The following is a 22,323-nucleotide window of genomic DNA, read 5'->3' as shown; positions in this document are numbered from 1 at the left end:
GTCAGGGGAGGTGATTCTTCCCCTCTACTCAGCACTGGTGAGGCCACACCTGCAGTGCTGGGTCCAAGGCTGGGCTCCCCAGTATGAGAGAGACATGGATGTCCTGGAGAGTCCAAGGAAGGGCCACCAAGATGGTGAGGGGACAGGAGCATCTCTCCTAAGAGGAGACAGCTGGAAATGTTAGGCCTGGAGAAAAGAAAGATTGGGGCGGAGAAGAATCTTATCCATGTACAAAAACACCTGCAGGGAGGGTGTAGAGAAGACATAGCCAGGCTCTTTTTAGTGGTGCCCAGTGACAGAATCAGAGGCCATGGGCACAAACTGAAACACGGGAGGTTCCTTCTGAACATCAGGAAATATTTTTTTACTGTGAGGGTGACTGAGGATGGGCACAGGCACTTCTAGAGATATCCAAAATCCACCTTCATATGGTCCCAGCAACTGGCTGTCATTTGCCCTTCTTGAGCAGGGAGTGGATGGACGCTCAAGAAGGTTTCACACAACCTTAGCCATTCTGTGGTTGTGTGAAACACTCACTGACAACATAAGCATATTGCCATGCTTAAAGTGAGTGCTTATTTCTTTTTTAATATGAAAAGACACCATCCACTAGTTACAACTTTTTCCAAACACAGATACAGTGATTGGCTGCTGCATGTCATCTTTCTCACCAGCTATTCAAGTAAGGTGACAGGTTAAGGGTGTTCACAGTACTGGTTTCAACTTTCTTAAAGAAAACCGAATTCAGAGAACTGAATTATACAGGGAAAACCAAGCTTCTCCCTACACTTCACATTATTGCTTCTTCCTTACTTTATGTCATTTGCTTTATATTTTTTGAAGAAAAAAAAATCTGTTCACCTTTTAAATATTTACAGAGATAGAGCAAGTTTATAAAGAAGTCAAGTTAATAGATGAACTTTATTATAAGTATGCTCACTGATCTTTACCTCTGTGATTGACCCTCACAAGAAAATTCTTTTCTACAGGTAATGTAAATATTTTCAATGCTTTAACTCATATAACTTCCAGAACAAATTTCCAAAATAACATACCTCTAAATGCACTAATATCCCCATAGTGCACCTGGAGCACAAAAAATCTGCCACCTGTTTCTCCTCCAACTCTGAATCCAACACCTAAGAGAAGGAAAATGCATTGTTTTCAGAAGCAATAAAGCATAAGACGGTTCACCACTGCTGAGCATATCTAAAAATATAAATCACTGTAATGGGTTAGAATGAAGTGGTAAAAAGTTTCACTGAGACAACAGTGAAGAAAACATGGTCCTGAAAACCAGGAAAACGACCGACACATGTTCCCAAATAGACTAAGAAGCTAAGACTATAACAGGTATTAATAAACAGATACCTGCTTTAAGCAAAGGATTCTCTCAATCCAAGAATATGAATACAGATAAACCACTATATATATATATTTATTTTTTTTTTAATTAAATTATCAAGCTTTGCCATCTTTGTAGGATTTGGCAGAACTCACTTCTCATGCTACCTCTTAATGGTACAAACTGATTAACACTGACTTACTAAGAACACACTGAGAATGAAAAGATATAAAGATCTGCAGTAAAATATTTTTCTACATTAATTACATAAATTAGTATTGTATGCAGAAAAAATCCGGAGGAAATTACAAAGCTATGTTACTTACTGACAGAAGTAAGCACAGGCACAGAAGAAAACAGAATTAAGAATTAACTTGAAATAATGAAATTGCGAAATATGACCAATAGGAATTTCTCTGAACTGATTCTAGAGTAAACACTCTTAAAAGAAGCAGAGAAAGAAATTTCTTCTTATTTGGTTACTGAATCCCACTGCCCATACCAAAGCCTGCTTTATAAATCGGACTGCAGCCTCTCTGCACACACATGTAGACTAACCCTTTCCACAAACCTTGTATTTATGGACAGTTTACAGACAAGAAAATTGTTACTAGTTGGTGTTTAACAGCAAAGCTTTCATAGAACCCTCCAAGCAAAATTATTTTCTTACTTGACATTCTGATCACCAAATCAAATAACATTTGTGCTGGTAAGTGTATAAACGGATTAGTAAAAATAAACCTTTTCATGAGGTGCACTGCTCCTAGTTATGAAAAGCGGCAGTAAAAGATCAAATAAAAAAATGTGTATAATTCAGAGTCTTTTCAGACCAAGGCTGTATAGATGATAGGTATTTCTAGGACCTTTAGCATTTATTAGAAAGAACCACTTCTCTATCTTCTAGACATACCACTACAACCAGCTTAAAAAATTCTGACAGAATTCAGCATAGTCATCTATCATACAACAAAATGGGTATGTAAACATGTTGCTCAAGCACATCAAAGCCTGAAGAAATGAAAAGTACATAAAGATGTCAAGCATACTTAAGACACAGAAAAAAATCAATATTGAGATTGAACTTGTTTGCTCTTTCCCAAAACACACAAAAATATTTTAATGCCGTGTGTGTGCTACTGAAAGATAAACAGTACCCTTCCAATAACATACTGTAGGAAATGCAAGATTAATGCTATATAAAAATGAAGCATTATATTATGACCATTATCTCTACCTTAGCCTTTTTCCCCCCTACTGAAACCCATAATGTTATAGCAAATAGGATGAAAAAAACCCCAAACCCAAGAATTTTAGCTAGTTTATTTATAGTATATGAGGTTGATGTTTATACAGTTTTGACTAGACATAATAAAAATATTATACAAGGTTCCTATATATGCCAGGTGCTTATTTCCACGTCCCTTTCTCTCCCTTGCCCCTGGCACACAAGAACTTCATATTAAAGGCACAGTACCTTTGGGTAGCCTGGTGGGTGGAGCATTTCTTGCCCAAGCATACAAAATATTAGATTTGTCTTTGCATGTTCCTTCATCACAGTCCCTAAAAACACGGGGGAAGAAAACAAAAGGGAATATGATTTTTTTAATTTTTAAATCAGAAAAGGGCAGGTGAATTACAGGCAAAACCACTAATTTTAAGATCTATGTGCTTTTGGATGTATGTTGATTAAGCTCTTTTAATGTAGACTCTTTTCCCAGCTATCATTAGATCCTTCATCTTCTTTTGTTTTTCCCCCCTCCGCCTTATGATACTGTTAGGCAAATAGGGTCAAAACCATAGAGAGTTCTGGTAGTCCCTATCAGACCAGTAGTCAGTGATGAAGTAAAAATAAACGAACCTTTTGTGAGAATGAATGATATGAAAATTTCTAGCACTGTTAGCTCAAGCGCCAAAAAAAGACAACGGCTGCCACTTTTACACAGAGGGACTGGACTTGTGTGCAAAGCAGAAAGAAACACGTAAGACATCACAGATTTAAGTCAAACTTGATATTTAAAACTAATTGAACAATCATCGACAAAAAAAAAGGAAACTATATATGGATCAGCTGGTAGGAGGCACTCATGCTCTTCTTCCCTGTACTTACTGCAAGCTCACTGCTTTAAGTTAATTTTATTCCACTGCACAACTTTTTGTTTTCCATAAACAGAAAAATCACACATACACACACACACAAACAAACAAAAAAGTTACAGACCACAAACAGGTCACAAATACTTACAATAACTGAGAGCTCCAGAGTTGTCCCTAGCCTCTGCAACACCTGGCAGGCAACACTAAGGGTGGAATGTTAAAAACTCCCAAAGACTCTTAAGCTCTAGATACCTTGAACCTGCAAAACCTAATAAACCTGAACTGCAGACACTACCAGATCTGCAAAAGGCCAGTCAGAAACAGTTGTACAGACAGCATAATGTACCTGGACCGCAGCCAAGACTGCTACATGTAGGTGTAGGTTACAGGATGATATAAACAAACAAGGATCCCTGAGAGGCTTTCCAAACACCCACGCAGAAGCACTTCTCAATCCTCTATTAGAGAAAAGGGCTATTTAGAGTGTATTTGTACCTTCTTCACTGGCAGAGCATCGTGCCACTGAGCACAGTGTGAAAGTAATTCCGCAGGTGCGGCACACATAGGTATGACATCTAGAAAGCCTCAACCTCAAACTATCCAGACTACATCAACTGATCCAAGCAGGCTGATACCCACGCAAAGACTTCAATCCAAAATAAAATGGTATAGCCCCTTCTCTATTTATTCTGCTGGTAAAACCTGGGAAATCTGGGTAAGACCTGGGAAAACGTTTTTACACATAAAGTGCAGTTTCAGTCACCTTAAATCCTGGGGAAAATAATCTCACACAGTGTGAGGAGGAGCATAAAAACATAAAAGACCACGACTTTTAGTGAATGCAGGTTCAGTAACATTTTTGTTGAGGATGCATGAGCCATATTTGCCACCTTCCAGAACAAGTGATGATGATGCTTTCCAGGCTGCTCTCCCAGGAATAATCAGTTCTTCTGGCACATGGAAAACCACCTCTGTGAAACATTATGCGTTTCTGGGATCCCAGGAAGCCTTACTGCAACATAGCTGCTGTGTTTTCCTCTTAACAGAAAGCGTTGCCATAATCATCAGACTACCAAGAGAAAAGGGAATGTGCCACTTTTTTCTTTTCATTAACGTTGCTCATAACATGTCTAGACCTTCACAGCTAGTAGTTTGGTCATCTTCCCCTTCAAACATGTCCCAGTGGACAAGCAAAACTCATTTAAAGATTAAGTGAAATGATTCGTGCAGCTGCAGGTAAAAATTGCACAGCTTTCAACTGCTACAATCTAAAAAAATCCCAAAGGGATCTAACCAGGTATTGAGCTACTTGGTTTGGAAATGTATCGAAGAGATTGGTTAGGAGGAACAACAGCAGAAACCACAAGCACAGCCACACTTTTACCACCACATTCTGGGCCAGCTAGCCTTCGTTTATACCACAGTAGTTTTTAGAACCACATAAGCTAGGCAAAAAAGTGCACAAGCCTGTTTTCCAAACTTTCCTGCTGAGATGCTGGCTGATGGAGGGGGAATACTTCAGTGAAGGAAGATGAAATACATTACTCTTTCACTATGCTTTAAAAATGGTCAACCCTCACATGTAGCCAACGACACTGTTCTTGAAACATCAAGCTTTCAGAAAAAAACCAAACCTAGAGGAGACTACAAAGAAGAGTTAAGATAACTGGTGAACAGATTTAAAAGCAGGAAGGTAGTAAAAAGTATACATTTACAAACAAAGAAAAAATAAACAATCACTGCAGTTCATAGCTTCTTTACATGGAAAAAATAACGAGCTTCTTAGCAGAATAAGCAGCAAGGAATACCTTAAAAATGGACTATAACTGCAAACTACACAGTATTGTACTAAAAACTTATTTTGACTGTGACCAAAATGTGGCGGTCAAGGGAGCAGGGAAAGTGTGGAAACAGAGATGGCTAACTGCTTCTCACATCTTTGCTTTTTTACAAACTCCCCTGGACTTTCCAAAGCCATTCTGCTCAATTTTGGGTAAGTTCAGGAGCTGGGTCTTTTAATGGCACTGGGGTTTTGACTGAAATATTTCACTATGTGAGCAAGACCAGTATTTGGCTATCCTTTTAGGACATTTGCATTGCTTAGGAAAACAAATAACTTTTTTTTTTTTTCTTCTTTGTCTATTATACTCAACTTCTTGATTCTAACCAAGAGCTGTAAAAAAAGATAATTGAGATGATTGAGCAAGAAAAATCATCATTTTTAGTTTTTGAGCTGAACAGTGCAGAACACTCTGAGGCAGTGACAGTGGTCAGAAACTACACTCGGAAACATAATTTTTTACAGTTTCCACTGTCCTCTAAGCAGTGAAATACAAGTATTTCACTGAACCAGTCTTGACATCTTTTGCAACTTTTACTGAACTACTGATGTCACAAGCTTCCAAAACCATGGTCTCCTGCCAGCAGAAGCAGAAGAATTATTGGGTGGTTACCTAAGACCTGTGCTTATACATTTATTTAGATTAGGTAACTATTTCAAGCTGCCCTGCCTAATCTCAAAATAAAGGCTGTGAAACATCTTATTCAAGAGAGCTCATTTCAGTGTTAGGTTTGATGCAGTGCGAGACCTGTCTTGCCAGAAGACTCAGAAGTTCTGAATAATTCAACATTTTCTTTTAAATCATTCAAGTGTATTCTTGCCTATCTATGGAGAATCCGAACTTCTGATGAATCGGGTCAGGCATGCTACTTTGATTTCAGCACGGTTTATCAGCTAAGGCAAAACTTCTTGTTGTAGCGGCTGAACTGTTCTTAGGGCTATTATGATCAAGAAACAGAAGCAGCTATACCATTTTTTTGGTGCACTGAGCACAACCTGAGCAAATGAGCCCTGGAATCCTGCTTTATTTCTGTGGAAAGGCCTGGGTATTTCAAGAAGGGAGAAGCACCTCTGTTCCCCATTAGACACCGTCAGACAGCCTTTCAGGTAGCAAGGGGTATTTGCATGAGTAGCATCAAGTCACCAGAAAACCCACCAGGCCAGAGTGGCACCTCAGATTCTGCCTCAGCACTGTTATGGGCACAGGGCAGCGAATCCCAACAGAGTTATCTGGATGCTGTATCTTCCCTCTCCCATTTTTCCACATTCAAAACTGGCCTGAATAAAACTTCACGCCTCAGGCAAATCAATTTTGCCCTTGCATTCTGATTGCTCCTAAAGGACTATTTTTCCATAATACACCTAGTCCATGATGGCATGAAAAATAGTTCTTGAGCTAGTACATTTCAATGCTCTTTCAACTGATTACAAACCATTTGAGTAATGTTGCCCAGAATTTCAATGAAGAAACTACAGTAAGGCAAAAAACCTAATATGGTATACCTTAATTGAATAAAAACTGGCTATGTAAAAATGTTCATCATGTAAACTGTAAGGGAATGATCCTTGCTAAACAAGATTTATAGTGGTGTCCTCAAATGTCAGTTCTCAAACAATCATTCTGTCCCTAGGAGATGGAAGACCAAGTGAAGTCACCACTTATTAGTCTGCAGGTAACAAAAATCACAAATAATCATAAAAAAACCCACTGAACACATCTCATCATTTATACACAGTCATTAGACCTACTTTAACAAAACTAGCGCTAGTGGCTGAAAGACTCTAGCATATGTAAACTAGTCGGAAAAGACTTGCTTTTAAATTATATGTACTCTTTGCAATGACTTGCAAACATATGCAACAGTTTCTACATACCTGAACATTTAAATGAACATGCTTACAACATAGACATTTATAGATGTACACATTTATATGTAAACACACACATATGTCTTCACACATACATACTACATTAATTATATACACACATGGATACATAGCAAAGGGGCATTTATGTGAGCTTATGTAAATATGTCAAACAGGCATAAATGCAGCTGTAGAACAGACATGATCATCATTCTAGCCTTGCAGATAGCCATGGGCAGAGCAAGATGAAATGCTCCAAACTCTTGCAGCAACAAGGATGTGAAATTATGAGACACTGCATGTAAAGCTTTTATTTTGAGAACGTAAAGCAAACACTGCAATTCAGGAACTACACACAAAAAAAAGGCAAGATTTTAATCAAAACCTGCACATGATAAACTGGAACGATCATATTTAAACACAACACTATTGTATTGGATCTGGCTGAGGTGGAGTTAATTCTTCCCCACAGCAGCCCTCAGAGTGACGTGTTTTGGTAGCTAGCAAGGTGTTGATTAACATGCCAGTGTTTTGGCTACTGCTGAGCAGTGCTTGAGCAGCATCAAGGCTGCCTGTCCGACATTTTCCCTTAACGGTAGGCTGGGGGTGGGCAAGATCTTGGGAGGGCACATAGCCAGGACAGCCGACCCAAGCTACCAAAGGGATATTCCGTATCACATGATGTCTGCTCAGCATAGAAAGCTAAGAGAAAGAGGGGCAGGGGGTCATTCATTATTACATTTGTCTTCTGGAGCAATCACTACACATACTGGAGCCCTACTTCCAGGGATGTGGCTGGAGATTGCCTGCTGAAGTAGAGAATAAATCTTTTGTTTTCCTTTGCTTCCTTGCACAACCTTTGCTTTTGCTTTATTAACCTGCCTTTATCATGACCCACAATTTTTTTTTCCATCTTATTTTTTGCCCCCGCCCCAGCTGAGGAGGGAAGAGATAGAGCAGCTCGGTGGGCACCTGACATCCAACCAATATCAAGCCACCACAACTAATTACATGCTTCATCATTTGACAGGTAGCTGTTAAGTACAGCAATCAAAACCAAAAGCAACATTAGCTGCCACACCACACAGACTGCCACTGGTGCTCTTCTGCTGGGCCATAGTTCCTCTCCAAGACGACAGATTATACAGTCTGACCAATCTATAACAATACTTTTCTATCACATATGGATTATTTCAAGGCTCCAACAAAACTACTTCCAGACGTATAAATCCAAGAAACTACAAGTAAAATCTACTCAGTTTTAATTGTGACTCGCAAGATGTAAACTGGTTTTAAAAGGCCACAATGGGATATTTTTGCCATATTTTTGCCATATTTTTCATATTAAACTATTCAAAAAGTACATTGTGACATTTAAGATACAATAAAAAGAACACAGAAAAAACTATCTGCTGGAAAAAGAAATTAATAGAAATTCTGTGCTTTCATAGTTTTACTTCTGTCTGAACTTTTTCAGCGTATATTTTTCTTGCAGGACAAGATTACAACATTTTCATTATTAAAATTGCTGGTTGACAGGTAGAAGGGAGATAAAACTTTTGATGAATGTTTGTTGTACGCTTAAAATATTGCTCAAATCATCTCTGAAAACATGCAGAGATTATCTGAAATGCTAAATTAATTTCTTTCTTTTTTTTTGTGGAAAATACATTGCACTATACTATTAGCTCTAACTTCCAGCACTAGTTACTTTTTTGGTAAATACTTAAAAGATAAATTGTGATTTGCAACAATTATGCAACCTGAGCAGAAAATCTAAATTAAAATTGTTCTACAGAGCAGAGTAAGTCATAGGCTTTGCAGGGTCAGCAAAATCTGCTCTTTATTGAAAACCTGGAGAAAACTTGCAAAATTACTGGACAGACCATTCATTTCCACCCACTTTCACATTCTCTTCACTCCAGTTCCCTACACCTATTTTAGTGGCATTGAGAGCTTCCCTCTGCCCTGATTTTGAAGAGCAAGTCAACTACCAAACCACTTAACAGAAAGAATATTCTTCAGCCTACCTGTTACTCAGTTTCCTTCCGGACACCTGATAGAACACTTCTTCATACACAAAAAAGCAGCCAACTATAGAAGAAACCTAGATTTATTGGTACCCAATTGCACTCTGCCTACTACAGCTCCTGTCTCCTCCTTGGAGACAGTCAGTTCATCACAAAGAATCAGAAATCACATCTTTTTCTCCACTTTACAGAGTAGTTAGTTAAAAAGAAAAATAAACACCTTTAAGTATGGAAAATCCAGAATGTTATACATTTCTTCTTCCTTCTAAATTTTTCTAATTTACCAAGAAATTGTGACACAGGAAAAGATTTATGTAGAAGCAAATAACACATGAAAAGTTAGCTAAAATAACAAAGGCAAACTGCAATTCTTACCAGTAATTTTCAGTAGAAGAGGGTTCATTACATCCAAAGAGTAACATGTGATGGACAGTGTCCATACTGGCATGAGGCTTAAAGTCAACTGAAAAACAAAATGTTAATAACAAATAATCTAACCTTACTTTCACCATAAGTTACATAAGCAAGAGCATTTTGTACCATTTTTTCTCTGTAATACTAGAAATAGGCATGTATGTGCCCACTCATTCATGTACCTTCTGCTTTCCACTTACAAGCTTTCCTTATATTCCCATTCAACAGCTTGTCTCCCAGGCTAAAACAGTAACAGTTTTGGTATTGATATCAATCTAAATAAAGTCTGATTTACTTTCCTGATCAAGTACTACTTTAAATTATGAACTCCAGGAGAAACATGAATGAAGAGAACATGACATCAGTTTAATATTAACAGTGTCTAGTTAAGCAATGTATTAAAAAGAATTAATTTCTAAGTTCATCTTCATAAATAACAATTCAGTGATATAAAGTTAATATTCTTTCTTTCCTATAAAGGAATGAACTTTGAAGAAATTTATCAACATATCAATGTCAACAGTTTGGCAGATTAAGGAGACATTAGAGGCCTTCAATACAGTGAAATCATCATTACTTGGTAATAGGGAAGTTAATATATGCCATATTAGAGTAACAAACCCATAGTGTCTCAGAGTCACGTATGGACAAAAAGTAATTAATCATCTAATTCTTTCAATTTGTGTTGCTGAACTTAATAGGATCCATCTTATTCATACAGCACAATCTGACAGACAGGGACTCACTATGAGTCAGTAAGAAAAAGACACATTTATTTACTAGTCACCCATGTGAATGAACATGAGGGTGAAGATGACAAACTGGGTGTTACACTTATAAACTTCACGTTTCTTGGCTGGGTGGCTTGCTGTCAGACTCAATTCTTGTGTCTGTAGAGCACTCTTTATCTTCTACTACAGCTCACCATAGTGAAAAAAAGAGTTTTATCAACATGCATATCATTAAAGATTCAATCTAGTTTCCAGTTTGGCTACTCATTCATAAACATTAATCAAACATAAGGTGGAAGAACAAAATCACAATATGTTTTTAAAATGTAACTGGAATGACATTTTCTTGAAAAATCATAAATTAATCTCACTCATCGAGATCATTTAAACATTAATCTCACAGCCATTTCATTTCATAGGAGCAAAAGGTACATTGCTAAAATTAACCTTGGGTTGTAAGCAATGCTATCATGGGCAAACTTTATGTTCACAGAACAAGTTTTGATTTTATTCTTTTTTTAATTCGCTCATCAAGCGATCAGACTTTATTATGCTTTCTAATGACAGGTACTCAAGCACAGTGATCACTGGAAAGGTCACCACATCCTATAAAAATCTGGTGCAGAACATGTAAACACCTAAACCCTAAACGTTTCTCAGTCTTCAGAGAAAAAAAATAGGCTGCCTTGCATGATTCACATTGAGACTCTGCATAAATACCACTTTTAGGCAAATTCTTTTAGTAGGTCCTTCTAAACATGTACACCACTGAAAATTTATGTGGCTTTAACACATGTAAACACCAAATGACAGAACTAAACGTGCAGGAATCTAATAAAGAATAGAACGATGCAAGTTTGCAACTCAGTGAAGCACTAAATAAAAACTGCTTATGCAGTGAGTTAGTAGTATGTCTTTCTGTGAATCACATGAAAGCAGAACAGTCTATTGCACACACTGCACAGCAACTATAGTCTATTAGACAGTGGACACTCATTCACTCACTCTCTTTTAATGCTCATGTTCCCTTCTGGGACCAAACTCACAGCCAAGATGTCAGGTCAGATTCTGACTTCTTTACAAAACAGATACAGAGGAAGCACTGAAGAAAATTTACTCAATTTTTTTAGTTACTATAATACATGAAAAACTAAACACAACATTCTGTTTCTGAAGGATTTCCACAAGGAAATCCATCGGGAACAATAGTCTCATAACATACTACAACAAAAACTACATAGGATTCCCATCAGATTTATTGTAAATGCAGATATTCTAGAACACAATAAGAGAGCAAAGGAGGAAAGATACAGACATTTTAACTCCTCATTGTTTTGTTTTATTTCGGTTTCTAGTGTGTTCTGCTGGTGAAGCTATGTTCAGCCAAACCAAAAAGCCTTCTCTCTATCTGAACAACTGTATGTTCACACGCAAGACAAAACACAAGTACCTTTGAGGTACTTTGACTTTTCAAACAGATGGTGTTGTTTGCTGATCTATATGATCACAGCATTTGCACGCTATTACGATAGCGTTTCCTTCTATTTGTCTGCCATGACATTAAAAAAAAGCCAATGGAGGGGAGAGGATTTGGCTGGTTTTGTTTTTTCCCTCAGATAAGTAAAATCCTACTGCAGCCAACACTGACTGTAAGTGCAAAGGATTTGAAGCCTGTACCAGCAGGTAAATAAACAGTCTGCTCACTGGAGCAGAATTAAGTATCCGGCTAGAGACAGAAAGCCAATATTTTACAAATGGGACTGTTTGGTACCAATTGCCAGAGGCATCTGCATGCAGTTTCTTAACTACTGTTACTCATGAATCTCTCCAGAAACATTGTGTTATCTTGACTCTAAGTAGGTGTCTCTAGTTTGTTTCTGCATTAGCCATGATGAACGCATTCTGGAAACTCGTGACAGCCAAAGATTAAGTCAATGTAATTCAAAGGAAAAAAAACCAGAACATGCTGAGGTTCTTTAAAATGGCTTGCTTAGGTTTCTCCAGTCAACCAAAACTTACCTACATAAGCTTCATCATCCATTGGCAGGGGTACTGACATGCAGAGGTAGGTATCGGACTATTAAAAGACAAAAGAACAGATATTACCTCTAAATTTGGAATATTTAGAATGAAAGTAATAGAAACAAAGCATCAAAATTCACTACACTTTCTGAAGATGAATGAGGGACTACTGAACAAACTAATACATAAAAATTATATATTTATAAGCCTTAGCACTGAATTAATCTGCAGTGATTTACAAACACTGCCCCCTCCCCACATGCTAAAGATTTCGGGTTTCTTTTCCCTCCTCCTCCTGTTTGGAAATGTGTACATGTTTCCTTCATGAACCAGGTATATATTTTACATAGTTTAAGATGTATGTTAGCTGTATGCCCCTACATTAAAAGAATTAAATGATTCCTACAGTAATCATTCCAAAACAACAATGTGAATGCTAATAATCTAGGTACAACCTTACTGGTATTACCAAAACTTCATCTCAATTTCATGGAATACATGCAGATACTTAGACTTCTTAGTACCCAAAGAGATTCATTTCCAGTATCTGTTTTCCACAAGAATTACCTGGGAAACCAAAGCATCGAGGACCTTGGTAAATTAAATTAAATACAATTGCCTACAGTGATGCTATGGAAGAACTCAACTCAGCAGCAGTACTATTTCAGAAGTTCCCTTTCCTTTTCTAGCTTGGAGACATTTTTGACTAAACAACCAATAGCTCCAGAGCCCCCAGAAAAATTCTTACATTAGATAAACCTTCTGATTGTACATCTACTGCAGGTCACACTGGTCATAAATTGTACAAAAAGACCTGGTTCGTTCCATTAGACATCTTTCTGTTAGCTTCCCATGACTCTAAATAAAAAATGTGATTGTCAGGTGAGCATACCACTAAGGAATCCGAAGTGACTGACCCCTTCATACCTGTTTCCTAGCTCTTCAAATAATGGCTCCTCAGGTAAAATCAATAAAACAATTACAAATGTGCACGTGGATGAACTGAGAGCACTTCTCACTCTTTCTGAATTATAAGTTTCATATTTTGCTGCAGACAAATAAGATCTAGTAGAAACTATATTTGTGTTTTACACTCATTGGAATGACACCACTTATTCTAAGTTACAAGTCCCAGAGGGGTGCTCCCCAAGAACTGAAATCCTCATTTTCCCTTCAGTATTTTAATTTAAAAGTGTTATCTGCAACAATGAATCACCATCTACTGCAGCACAACACCCTGGTCTTTACAAGCATCTGCAGCCCTCTAAAAGAGACACAGGGTTTTTAATGACATATATAATTCCCTGCATTGCCTTCCTGCAAAAAAACCCACTTTATTAATAATTGTTTATCTTGCTTAATGAAGCTACATGTGAAGATGACAGTAGAATTTCAGACTTTTACGTGAATCTTAAAAATGCTAATGTTAAAAATCTTAACTATTGTCTTCATTTTCACTCACTCAGCTCAGCAGAAGTTAAGCAACTTCAAACATGAGACAGTATACTATTATAATTTGTTTATAGTAACTTTCCTGGAGTATTTTAGGGTTTAAAATACTGGGTCAAAAGTATTACCCTTATGAAATGCTTTCTGGTTGTCTTCTGAGTTTGCCAAAGTTGCAGCAGTGCTAATCTTAACTGAACTCATTTCACTGCAGCCTCATTTGAGATTTGCTGTAAACTGCAACTCCAAATAAATGACTTACTAGCACAGCTGGAAATATTTCACTTTAATAAAACTCATATTCCTAGTTTTAATAAACTTCAGCTTTATTTTCTAAAATGGTAGAAATAATCTTTTTAGAAATAATCGCATGCAAAGATTTTTCTCTCATTTGAGATTACTTTTCTGTTTCCTACTTTTCTCAGGACATACATATATCTATAAAAGTTATCTTGCTGGTGGTTTTTTATTCATTTTATGTGAGTTATATTGTAGGCAAGGCTTTATTTCCCAAGGTTATATATATAAAAAAAAAGTAAGTACCAAAAAGAAAAACTGCATTTCTCTCACCTGCTTAGGTGTCACACCAGGCATGCGAATGTCCAATGCAAAATCTGACAGACCAAGTGAAATCACTGGCTGGTCGCTTCCAAGGCATTCACTGGAAAAAGATCTGGTAGTATCTTTGTACCTTAAAATGAAGGAGGAAAGACTTTTTAAAATACTTACTTTTGTTTTGTCTTTCTAAAAAGCAGGGTCTTGAGAACTAGTAAGGAAGCTTGACAATGCTGAGGAGCTCCAGGAGTGATCTCAAAATTTCACTCCTTCATGAGCTTAAGTTATCAAGAATTTACTGAGACAGTTCCCCTGAGCAATCACACAGACTAGTTTGGAAAACATTAGCTAAAATGTAACCTGTCATCTCATCTAAGTAGCTGTCTGAGGTACATGGATGTACAGATAGAGAATTAATTCACTAAAAAATTTCAAGTACTGTTAATCATTCACAAGTTTTGGGGTTTTTTTTAAGACTATGTGCCTGATGTGTATTTCAGTACAGATTAAATTACGTGTAAAGGGGAAATTTTTAATTCCAACACCACAACATACATAGCAACTCCTATCACAAGCAGTGAAGTAAAACAGTAAGTTTTACAACTTCACATGAATATCAAAGTCTGTATTGAATACAATGTATAAATAAATTGTAAAAAAAAAAAAAATCACAGTAGGGAATTAAATGGTAAGACATCTGAAACACGATGTAACATTGATATAAATTTGGAATATGTATATTCATGTATATATATACAAAAATACAGAAACGACATGGTAACTATAGTGCCCAATATACCTCACAAAGAGTAAAACACTTCTCTGGAGAGCTAAGAGACTACAACTTTTCTTGTCCACAGTATATTCAAGTTTACCTATGCAATTCTGCATACAACTCCCCCCCCCCCGCAACTTCCCAGGACTGCCCAGTTTTAACCTAGATGATGCTTTCTCATTAAAACATCATTTTATACTGCAAGCTAACTTGAGCAGTTGAAATATATTTACACCCTGTGTGGTCTCAAATACACCTGTGGTGTTACCTAAAAATTTTCATTAATTGTAGTTTTATCATCCTAAACTCGTATTTTATGAAGCAACCTATGAATAAAACAAGACTTTCTGTCTTCAATACCACAAAAGTGCTATTTCAAAACTGCAGAAAGTAAATTCAGAGCAAGCGAGCAAAACCAAACAAACACCATGCACGTTTTTATCTAGGACGTGCTTTTTCATATATCCATAATATGTTAAGTGACTGGATGCATTCAACACGTAAGGTCTTCCTGCATAACCCACCTCTTGAAGACAGAAAGTGGGCTTCTGAAACCCAGACAGATGTTTTGAAAAACAAAAAACAGTACTAGCAGGTTGTTAAAGAGGCCAGCCATGACCACCCTGCTGCTTTTGGCCTGAGTAAGCAAGCAGAAGAAGGGCAGTGCAGTTCTGTCGGCTGTGATTCTGACAATTAGGCTGCAGCAGCAGTATCAATTCACTACTTCATTATTATGTGCTCTGCGGGCATCCTCCAGCTTCTGACAGACCATCTGTCTTGGAAGGTGATACACAGTAAATCAGGAAGGTGGATGATGCTATGTTGTCTCTATTATTAGCTGTAAAAATCTGTTGAAGAATCTTCCCTTGCAGATAGATGACACTGCACTTCTGTCCACTTAGGGAGCTGAAAAGAAGTAGCACTCCTACTGCTTTCTCCCCAGGTTGTGCAATTAAATCTGCATGTTACTTATCAATCCACTGTGCTGCAATTGGCATCACAGAAACCAGCGTCAATCATCCTTCAGAACCTGTAAAAATAGAAGCAGACTTTTAAAGGATGACTAATGCATCATAGCATTAGTTCTCACCAAATCCCTGTTGAGGCATTTTAAATACATTAGAGTAAGTTGTTTCACAAGCTTTATTTAGCCTAACCTAGCAAAGATTGCACCAAGTCTGTTGATTCCTCCTCATCCATACAGGGTCAGAAACTGACACATTTCATATTGATATACAAAACACGCTCTCAAACACATGTTACATGATAGGAACAAATATAACCCCCCCAACCCCCTCAATATGTAAAAAGCAAAGCATGGAGTATTTCACACATACGAACACTAGCATAATGTGTTCTACAAGCAGCAAAAAAAGGCCAAATGCTGATGTGGCAATAATCAAGGTTTCTAAATTTTGTTAACTATCACTAAATGCTTCTGCACATACTGTGGGCTGGGAGAATATTTTACTGCTAATGCAACCTGTAATACACCATTATGTCATCTGTTTCCTATGTACTTCAGTTACTTTTCATATCCATTTCAGAAAATTGATTCTACAAATTATTTTTGGAACTGCTGCAACAAGAACTATTGAGATCAGACTGCTTTATATCCTTTCATAAATTCGGGTTATATCAGCATAAACTATTACTCTCCTCATCACTTTAACTTCAACTGTTCTTATACATTTCAGTTGACACAACATTTTAATTTCAAGATTTCGAGTGGTTTTGTAAGTATGCTGGAAAATCACACAGTGTGTTACTGAAGACATACACTAGTATTTTTATTGAGCATTCCAATTCCGGCAGAAGTAAAGTTTCAAGTCATACTAAAAATTAAAGTCTTTAAAATGTATTATGTAGTAATTCTTTTAAGATAAATATTAATAGGAAAAAAACACCCAAGCCCAACTATATTCCAGCCCCTGGAAGACATAGTCAAAATACTGCTGTAATGACAAAATAGAAAAGCAGGATTCTGACAGGAAACACAATTGAAATTCATGTGTTTTATGAAAGTTCCTTCTATCTCAGGGCACACATGCAAAAAAACTTCTTATAAAAAAAAAAAGGGCTTCTGCATAGACTAAGAAGCCATGCTGCCTGCTGTTTAGCAGCTACACTACATTTCCACTGAACTATTTGTAAGTTTTTAAAACCTGATTACATTAATCATCATTAAACTTGCATATTTTATTAACTGAAGGATAAGAAAAAGATTCAGTCATAAACAACTACAAACAGACTTCATCTTACTTTCAGCTTGCCAAAGACATGCCAGAGCTGTGCAGAACCATTCATGCAAGCTATGACACAAGCATAATTCTTTTTTTTTTTAATGTAAATTTCCATGTCTTCAGTTCTGTAGCCTAAATCATCTTCACCAGAAAACTATGGAAAGCCGCAACACGTATAAATGACTGTACTATGATGAAAACCAAAAATAATTAAAAAAATACAAAAAAGGCAAGTGTGATATGCTTCACAAAAAGCTAAGGCATCTATAAAAACAGAAGGCTTCATTACTTTTAGTCTTTTAGGTATAATTACACAAGAGTTAACTGTTAAGCATCTTTGTAATTTACCTTGTTGGAACTTCTAGTACTGTTTAAATTTGTATTACATAAGAAACTAGGCCATACTGTAAATACACTTGACAAGCAAGAACTCTGAAGAAGACATGCAGGAATGATACACTGGATCTTAACACAGACAGAATTACAATGTTTTGACCTTTTCTTTTTTTTTTGAATCTGCAAAGGTATTTTCCATGGATTAGTAATAAAACCAAACACTCAATTTTTGCAAGCTTCAGGAAGTCTGAGATTGGTAACATCAAACAAACATCTACCTGGTACATAAATTAATAAAAGGAAGCTACAGAGAAACCTGATTATCTGAAATATGAGAGTTTCTTTACAGCAGCATTCAATTCTCACTGCAGGTAATAGCAAAAATCAGCAGGACATGCCTTGTATCACCAAAACACGAGTCTTAATGCTACAAACGAATATATAATGATTCATGGCTCTTAGAATGCTGACCACAAGAAAGAAAAAGAGAAACAAATAACCTGGAATTATCTAAAAGAGCAAAGAAATTAAATATGTACTGAGATCAATACATGTATGTATAACATCTGTACATTCTACTTAAAAAATGGGCCAATTTCATTCACAAGCTTGGTTTTTAACTACAGTTTCATTGGCTGGATGGATATGAATAGGAAAAAGTGTAATGCACTTGATACTTAGTATTGGACCCCTGCACAACCAAATTTTACATTTGGAAGGAAATGAGGAAAAAAGAAAAAACAAACCAGGCAGCAATATCCTGAAGAGACTTCAATGTCATTTTAGATATGACGCAACATGCAAGAGTACTAGACAACAAGGGAATAAAGTGAGGATGAGAGATTCAATAATAAGATTACACAGTTACTTAGGTTCATTATGTAAGACATAATTACTGATAAAGAGTGAATGGAGAGAAATGGAGATGAAAATCAGATTGGGCAACGTAAGCGTGTTATTTATCCCACCCAGCCACACCAGAAAACAATATAAAACAGCGTAGTAAAGAAAAACAAAACAGTCAACAGCAACTAGCGTGAAGATGTCTTTCTGAATAGGCTGGGGGGGGGGGGGGGGGGAGAAAAAAACAAAAAAAGAAAAAAAGTGGCCAAGAAATTGGAACTCAAAATATAATTTGAAATAGTACACAAATACAGCAATGATATTTCAGTATGATGTTATCCAAACTGAATGATCAATTTCTACAAATTAATTACAATTACAGAAAAAGAAAGCTCTGTATTAACAAGTTCGTACAGCACATTATAATACTTTCTTGTTTCCAGTTTAGTCACTAAACATTTTATATATAGTACCAAGAGAACAAGCGAGATGCAAAAACCTCACATTCAACCACCAAAGAAAAAAAAAAGAATGATCAAAGCTTATGGCAATTGATATGAATGTCTATCACAGATAGGGTAATTTCTCGCAGTTGAATCACTTTTCTGGTTTCTTACACACTGAAATAATGGAATTAAACAAGGATTATTTGAGTTCTGTCTCCAGCTAGAGCACAGCATTTCATCTACGACAAAACTTGAAGCTTAAGCAACAACTGGGTATACAAACAACAGTCAGTTCCACAAATGAACTGCAGGTAGGCCTACAAGTTGAAGCACTTAGCTTCTAATAGCACACGAAAATCAATACGTTGTGGGATCAGCTTAAAGATTCATTAATGCGCTAAATACAGCCACTTACGACACTTTAGTCAAACACGCACACAAAAAGCATTTGGGCAAGAAGCTGTCATATTAGACAACCTCCTGAACCACAGCATCAATAAAAAACATCTCACAAACCAGTTAAGATATCTAGGAGTTGGTAGTGCAATTATGAGAAACACAGATGTGTAATTCTGATGACACCAAGCTGGTAAGAGAGGCTGATACACCAATGAGTTGTGCTGCCATTCAGAGGGACCTCGGCAGGAGGGATAAATGGGCTGACAGGAACCTCAGGCTGTCAACAAGGGGAAGTGCAAAGTCCTGCACCAGGGGAGGAACAACCCCAGGCACCAGAACATGCTGGGAGCAGTCCAGATGGAAAGCAGCCTGGCAGAAATGGATCTGGGGGTCCTGGTGGACACCAGGCTGAAGATGAGCCAGCGATGTGCCCTTGCTGCCAAGAAGCCTAGTAGTGTCCTCAGCCAAACTACTGCCAGCAGGTCAGGGGAGGTGATTCTTCCCCTCTACTCAGCACTGGTGAGGACACACCTGGAGTGCTGGGTCCAAGGCTGGGCTCCCCAGTACGAGAGAGACATGGATGTCCTGGAGAGTCCAAGGAACGGCCACCAAGATGGTGAGGGGACAGGAGCATCTCTCCAAGAGGAAAGAGTGAGGTAGCTGGAAATGTTCAGCCTGGAGAAGAAAAGGCTCAGGGGAAAATCTCATCAATGTATATGAACACCTGAAAGGAGGATGCAAAGAGGATGAAGCCAGGTGACAGGTTGTTTAATACCATTATCAATGATCTGGATGAGGGGATCGAGTGCGCCCTCAGTAAATTTGCAGATGACACCAAGTTGGCTGGGAGTGTTGATCTGCTGGAGGATAAGGCGGCTCTGCAGAGGGATCCAGACAGGCTGGATTGAAGGGCCAAGGCCAATGCTTATGAGGTTCAACAAGGCAAAGTGCCACAACAACCCCATGCAACACTGCAGGCTTGAGGAAGAGTGGCTGGAAAGCTACTCAGTGGAAAAGGACCTAGGGGTGCTGATTGATGGAGCTGAACATGAGCCAGCTTGTGCCCAGGTGGCCAAGAAGGCCAACAGCATCCTGGGCTGTATCAGCAACAGTGTGGCCAGCAGGACCAGGGCAGTGATCATCCCCCTGTACTGGGCACTGGTGAGGCTGCACCTTGAATCCTGTGTTCAGTTCTGAGCCCCTCACTGCAAGAGAGATACTGAGGTGCTGGAGCGGGTCCAGAGAAGGGCAATGGAGCTGGTGAAGGGCCTGGAGCATAAGTGTGATGAGGAATGACTCAGGGAACTGGGGCTTTAGTCTGGAGAATACAAGGCTCTCCCCTGGATTAAAAACCCTATCTACAACTACCTAAAAGGAGTTTGTAGCAAGGCGGGTATCAATCTCTTCTCCCAAGTAATGAATGAGACGAATAGCCTCAAGTTGTACCAGGGAAGGTTTAGACTTGATATTAGGAAAAATTTCTTCGCAGAAAGGTCTTTCAAGCATTCAAACAGGCTGCCGAGGGAGTGATTGAGTCACCATCGTTAGACGTACTTAAAAGACGTGTAGATGTGGTGGTTAGGGACATGGTATACCAATGGATTTCTTAGTATGAAGTCAATGGTTGGATTCGACGATTTTAAGGGTCTTTTCCAACCTAAAGAATTCTATGATTGTATTCTATGACAGGACCAGAGTCAATGAGCACAAGCTGAAACACAGGAGGCTCCATCTGGGTATCAAGAAACGCATTTTCATTGTAAGGGCGATTAAGCATCAGCACAGATTGCCTAGAGAGATTGTGAAGTCTCCATCCTTTGAGATATTGAAAGGCCAGCTGGACACAGTCCTGGGCACCACGGCACCAGGTGACCAGATGACCTTCAGAGGTTCCTTCCAACCTCAACCATTCTGTGACAATAAATTCTTTCAACCTTTAAGAATAACATGTAAGGCCCATTCAGTATCAGGTAAAAGTAGCAAAACAATTTAAGAGAAATTGATAGCAGGTGATCTGGGTAAGGGGTTATAACCATGCAACTTCTAATACCCTCCATGATATGGAGAAGATAAAAGATACCAAGGATACATGATACCAAGGATACATGATACCAAGGATTTTCTTTGGATTGTGGTGGCAGATGAAAAGAACTTTCTCGTTCCAAACTGAGGTCTCTTGGTTACTTTTACAACTGCACTGCCCATAAAAGGCTATCAACAGGTAAGAAAATGACAGAAAGACAAGAAAACTCTCCTCAGGTAGGCTTTTACAGCCTAAAATGCTTCGGACACCAATTAAACCATGATTACAGAAAACAGGGCCTACCTAACTTTTAATGCATAGTGTAGTCAAACAAATGTAGCCCTGAATTTAGAGCTTTGGTTTTTGTTTTTAAATAAGTATCAAAACATGTCATGACTTCTGTGTGATGTTTTTACCAAACTTTTTTGATTGAATAATACATTTATCACCTTAGAAAATTCTCTGTTGCATTGTTTGAAGAGAACTGTTTACTTTCCTTGAAGCTTTTTTTTTTTTTACATAGTTTTACAGGAAAACATTTAAAACATGATTATAAATAATCCAAAAATTAATGAGTTTCTTTTAGAGTAGAAGCAGCTGCTTCAAACTAGACTTGATTGGACTGCTGTACCTCCAAAAGAGTCAAAGATAAATTTTCAGCATATACCAAACACATTGTAACTGTAGGCTGGCTTTTATTTTCCTCCTTCTCTTGGCCTGCATTGGTTCAGGAATCTGATGCCCTCCCCTCTGTCTACACCAGCACTGTATTAATTTTCCATCAGATCGACTGGTCAATGTGCCAGAATCAGCTGCTATACTTCTACTACTAAAGAAATCATGTGAGCATGCAGCAGGGGTATAAAGGAACCCCTATTTGGCAGCAATCCACACTGAATTTAGTATAACATTAAA

General features: G+C 37.8%; 1 protein-coding gene across 10 annotated transcripts in view; it reads right to left on the bottom strand.

The window, feature by feature from the left end:
* The window catches only part of PAM (peptidylglycine alpha-amidating monooxygenase), a 136,094-nt gene that overhangs the window by 51,408 nt on the left and 62,363 nt on the right, over positions 1–22,323 (bottom strand). For all 10 annotated transcript variants that reach the window (XM_030511385.1, XM_030511393.1, XM_030511391.1 and 7 more), the window contains 6 exons: positions 15,643–16,148; positions 14,359–14,479; positions 12,340–12,397; positions 9,551–9,638; positions 2,820–2,905; positions 1,056–1,139 (listed from right to left, as the gene is read on the bottom strand). In XM_030511385.1, coding sequence (XP_030367245.1) covers positions 1,056–1,139; positions 2,820–2,905; positions 9,551–9,638; positions 12,340–12,397; positions 14,359–14,479; positions 15,643–15,734 — 529 coding nt within the window. In that variant the 5' untranslated portion in view covers positions 15,735–16,148. The remainder of the gene's footprint in view (positions 1–1,055; positions 1,140–2,819; positions 2,906–9,550; positions 9,639–12,339; positions 12,398–14,358; positions 14,480–15,642; positions 16,149–22,323) is intronic.

This window comes from Strigops habroptila, chromosome Z (assembly GCF_004027225.2).
Source record: "Strigops habroptila isolate Jane chromosome Z, bStrHab1.2.pri, whole genome shotgun sequence".
NCBI lineage: Eukaryota > Metazoa > Chordata > Aves > Psittaciformes > Psittacidae > Strigops > Strigops habroptila.
This window is presented reverse-complemented; position numbering and strand designations above follow the sequence as displayed.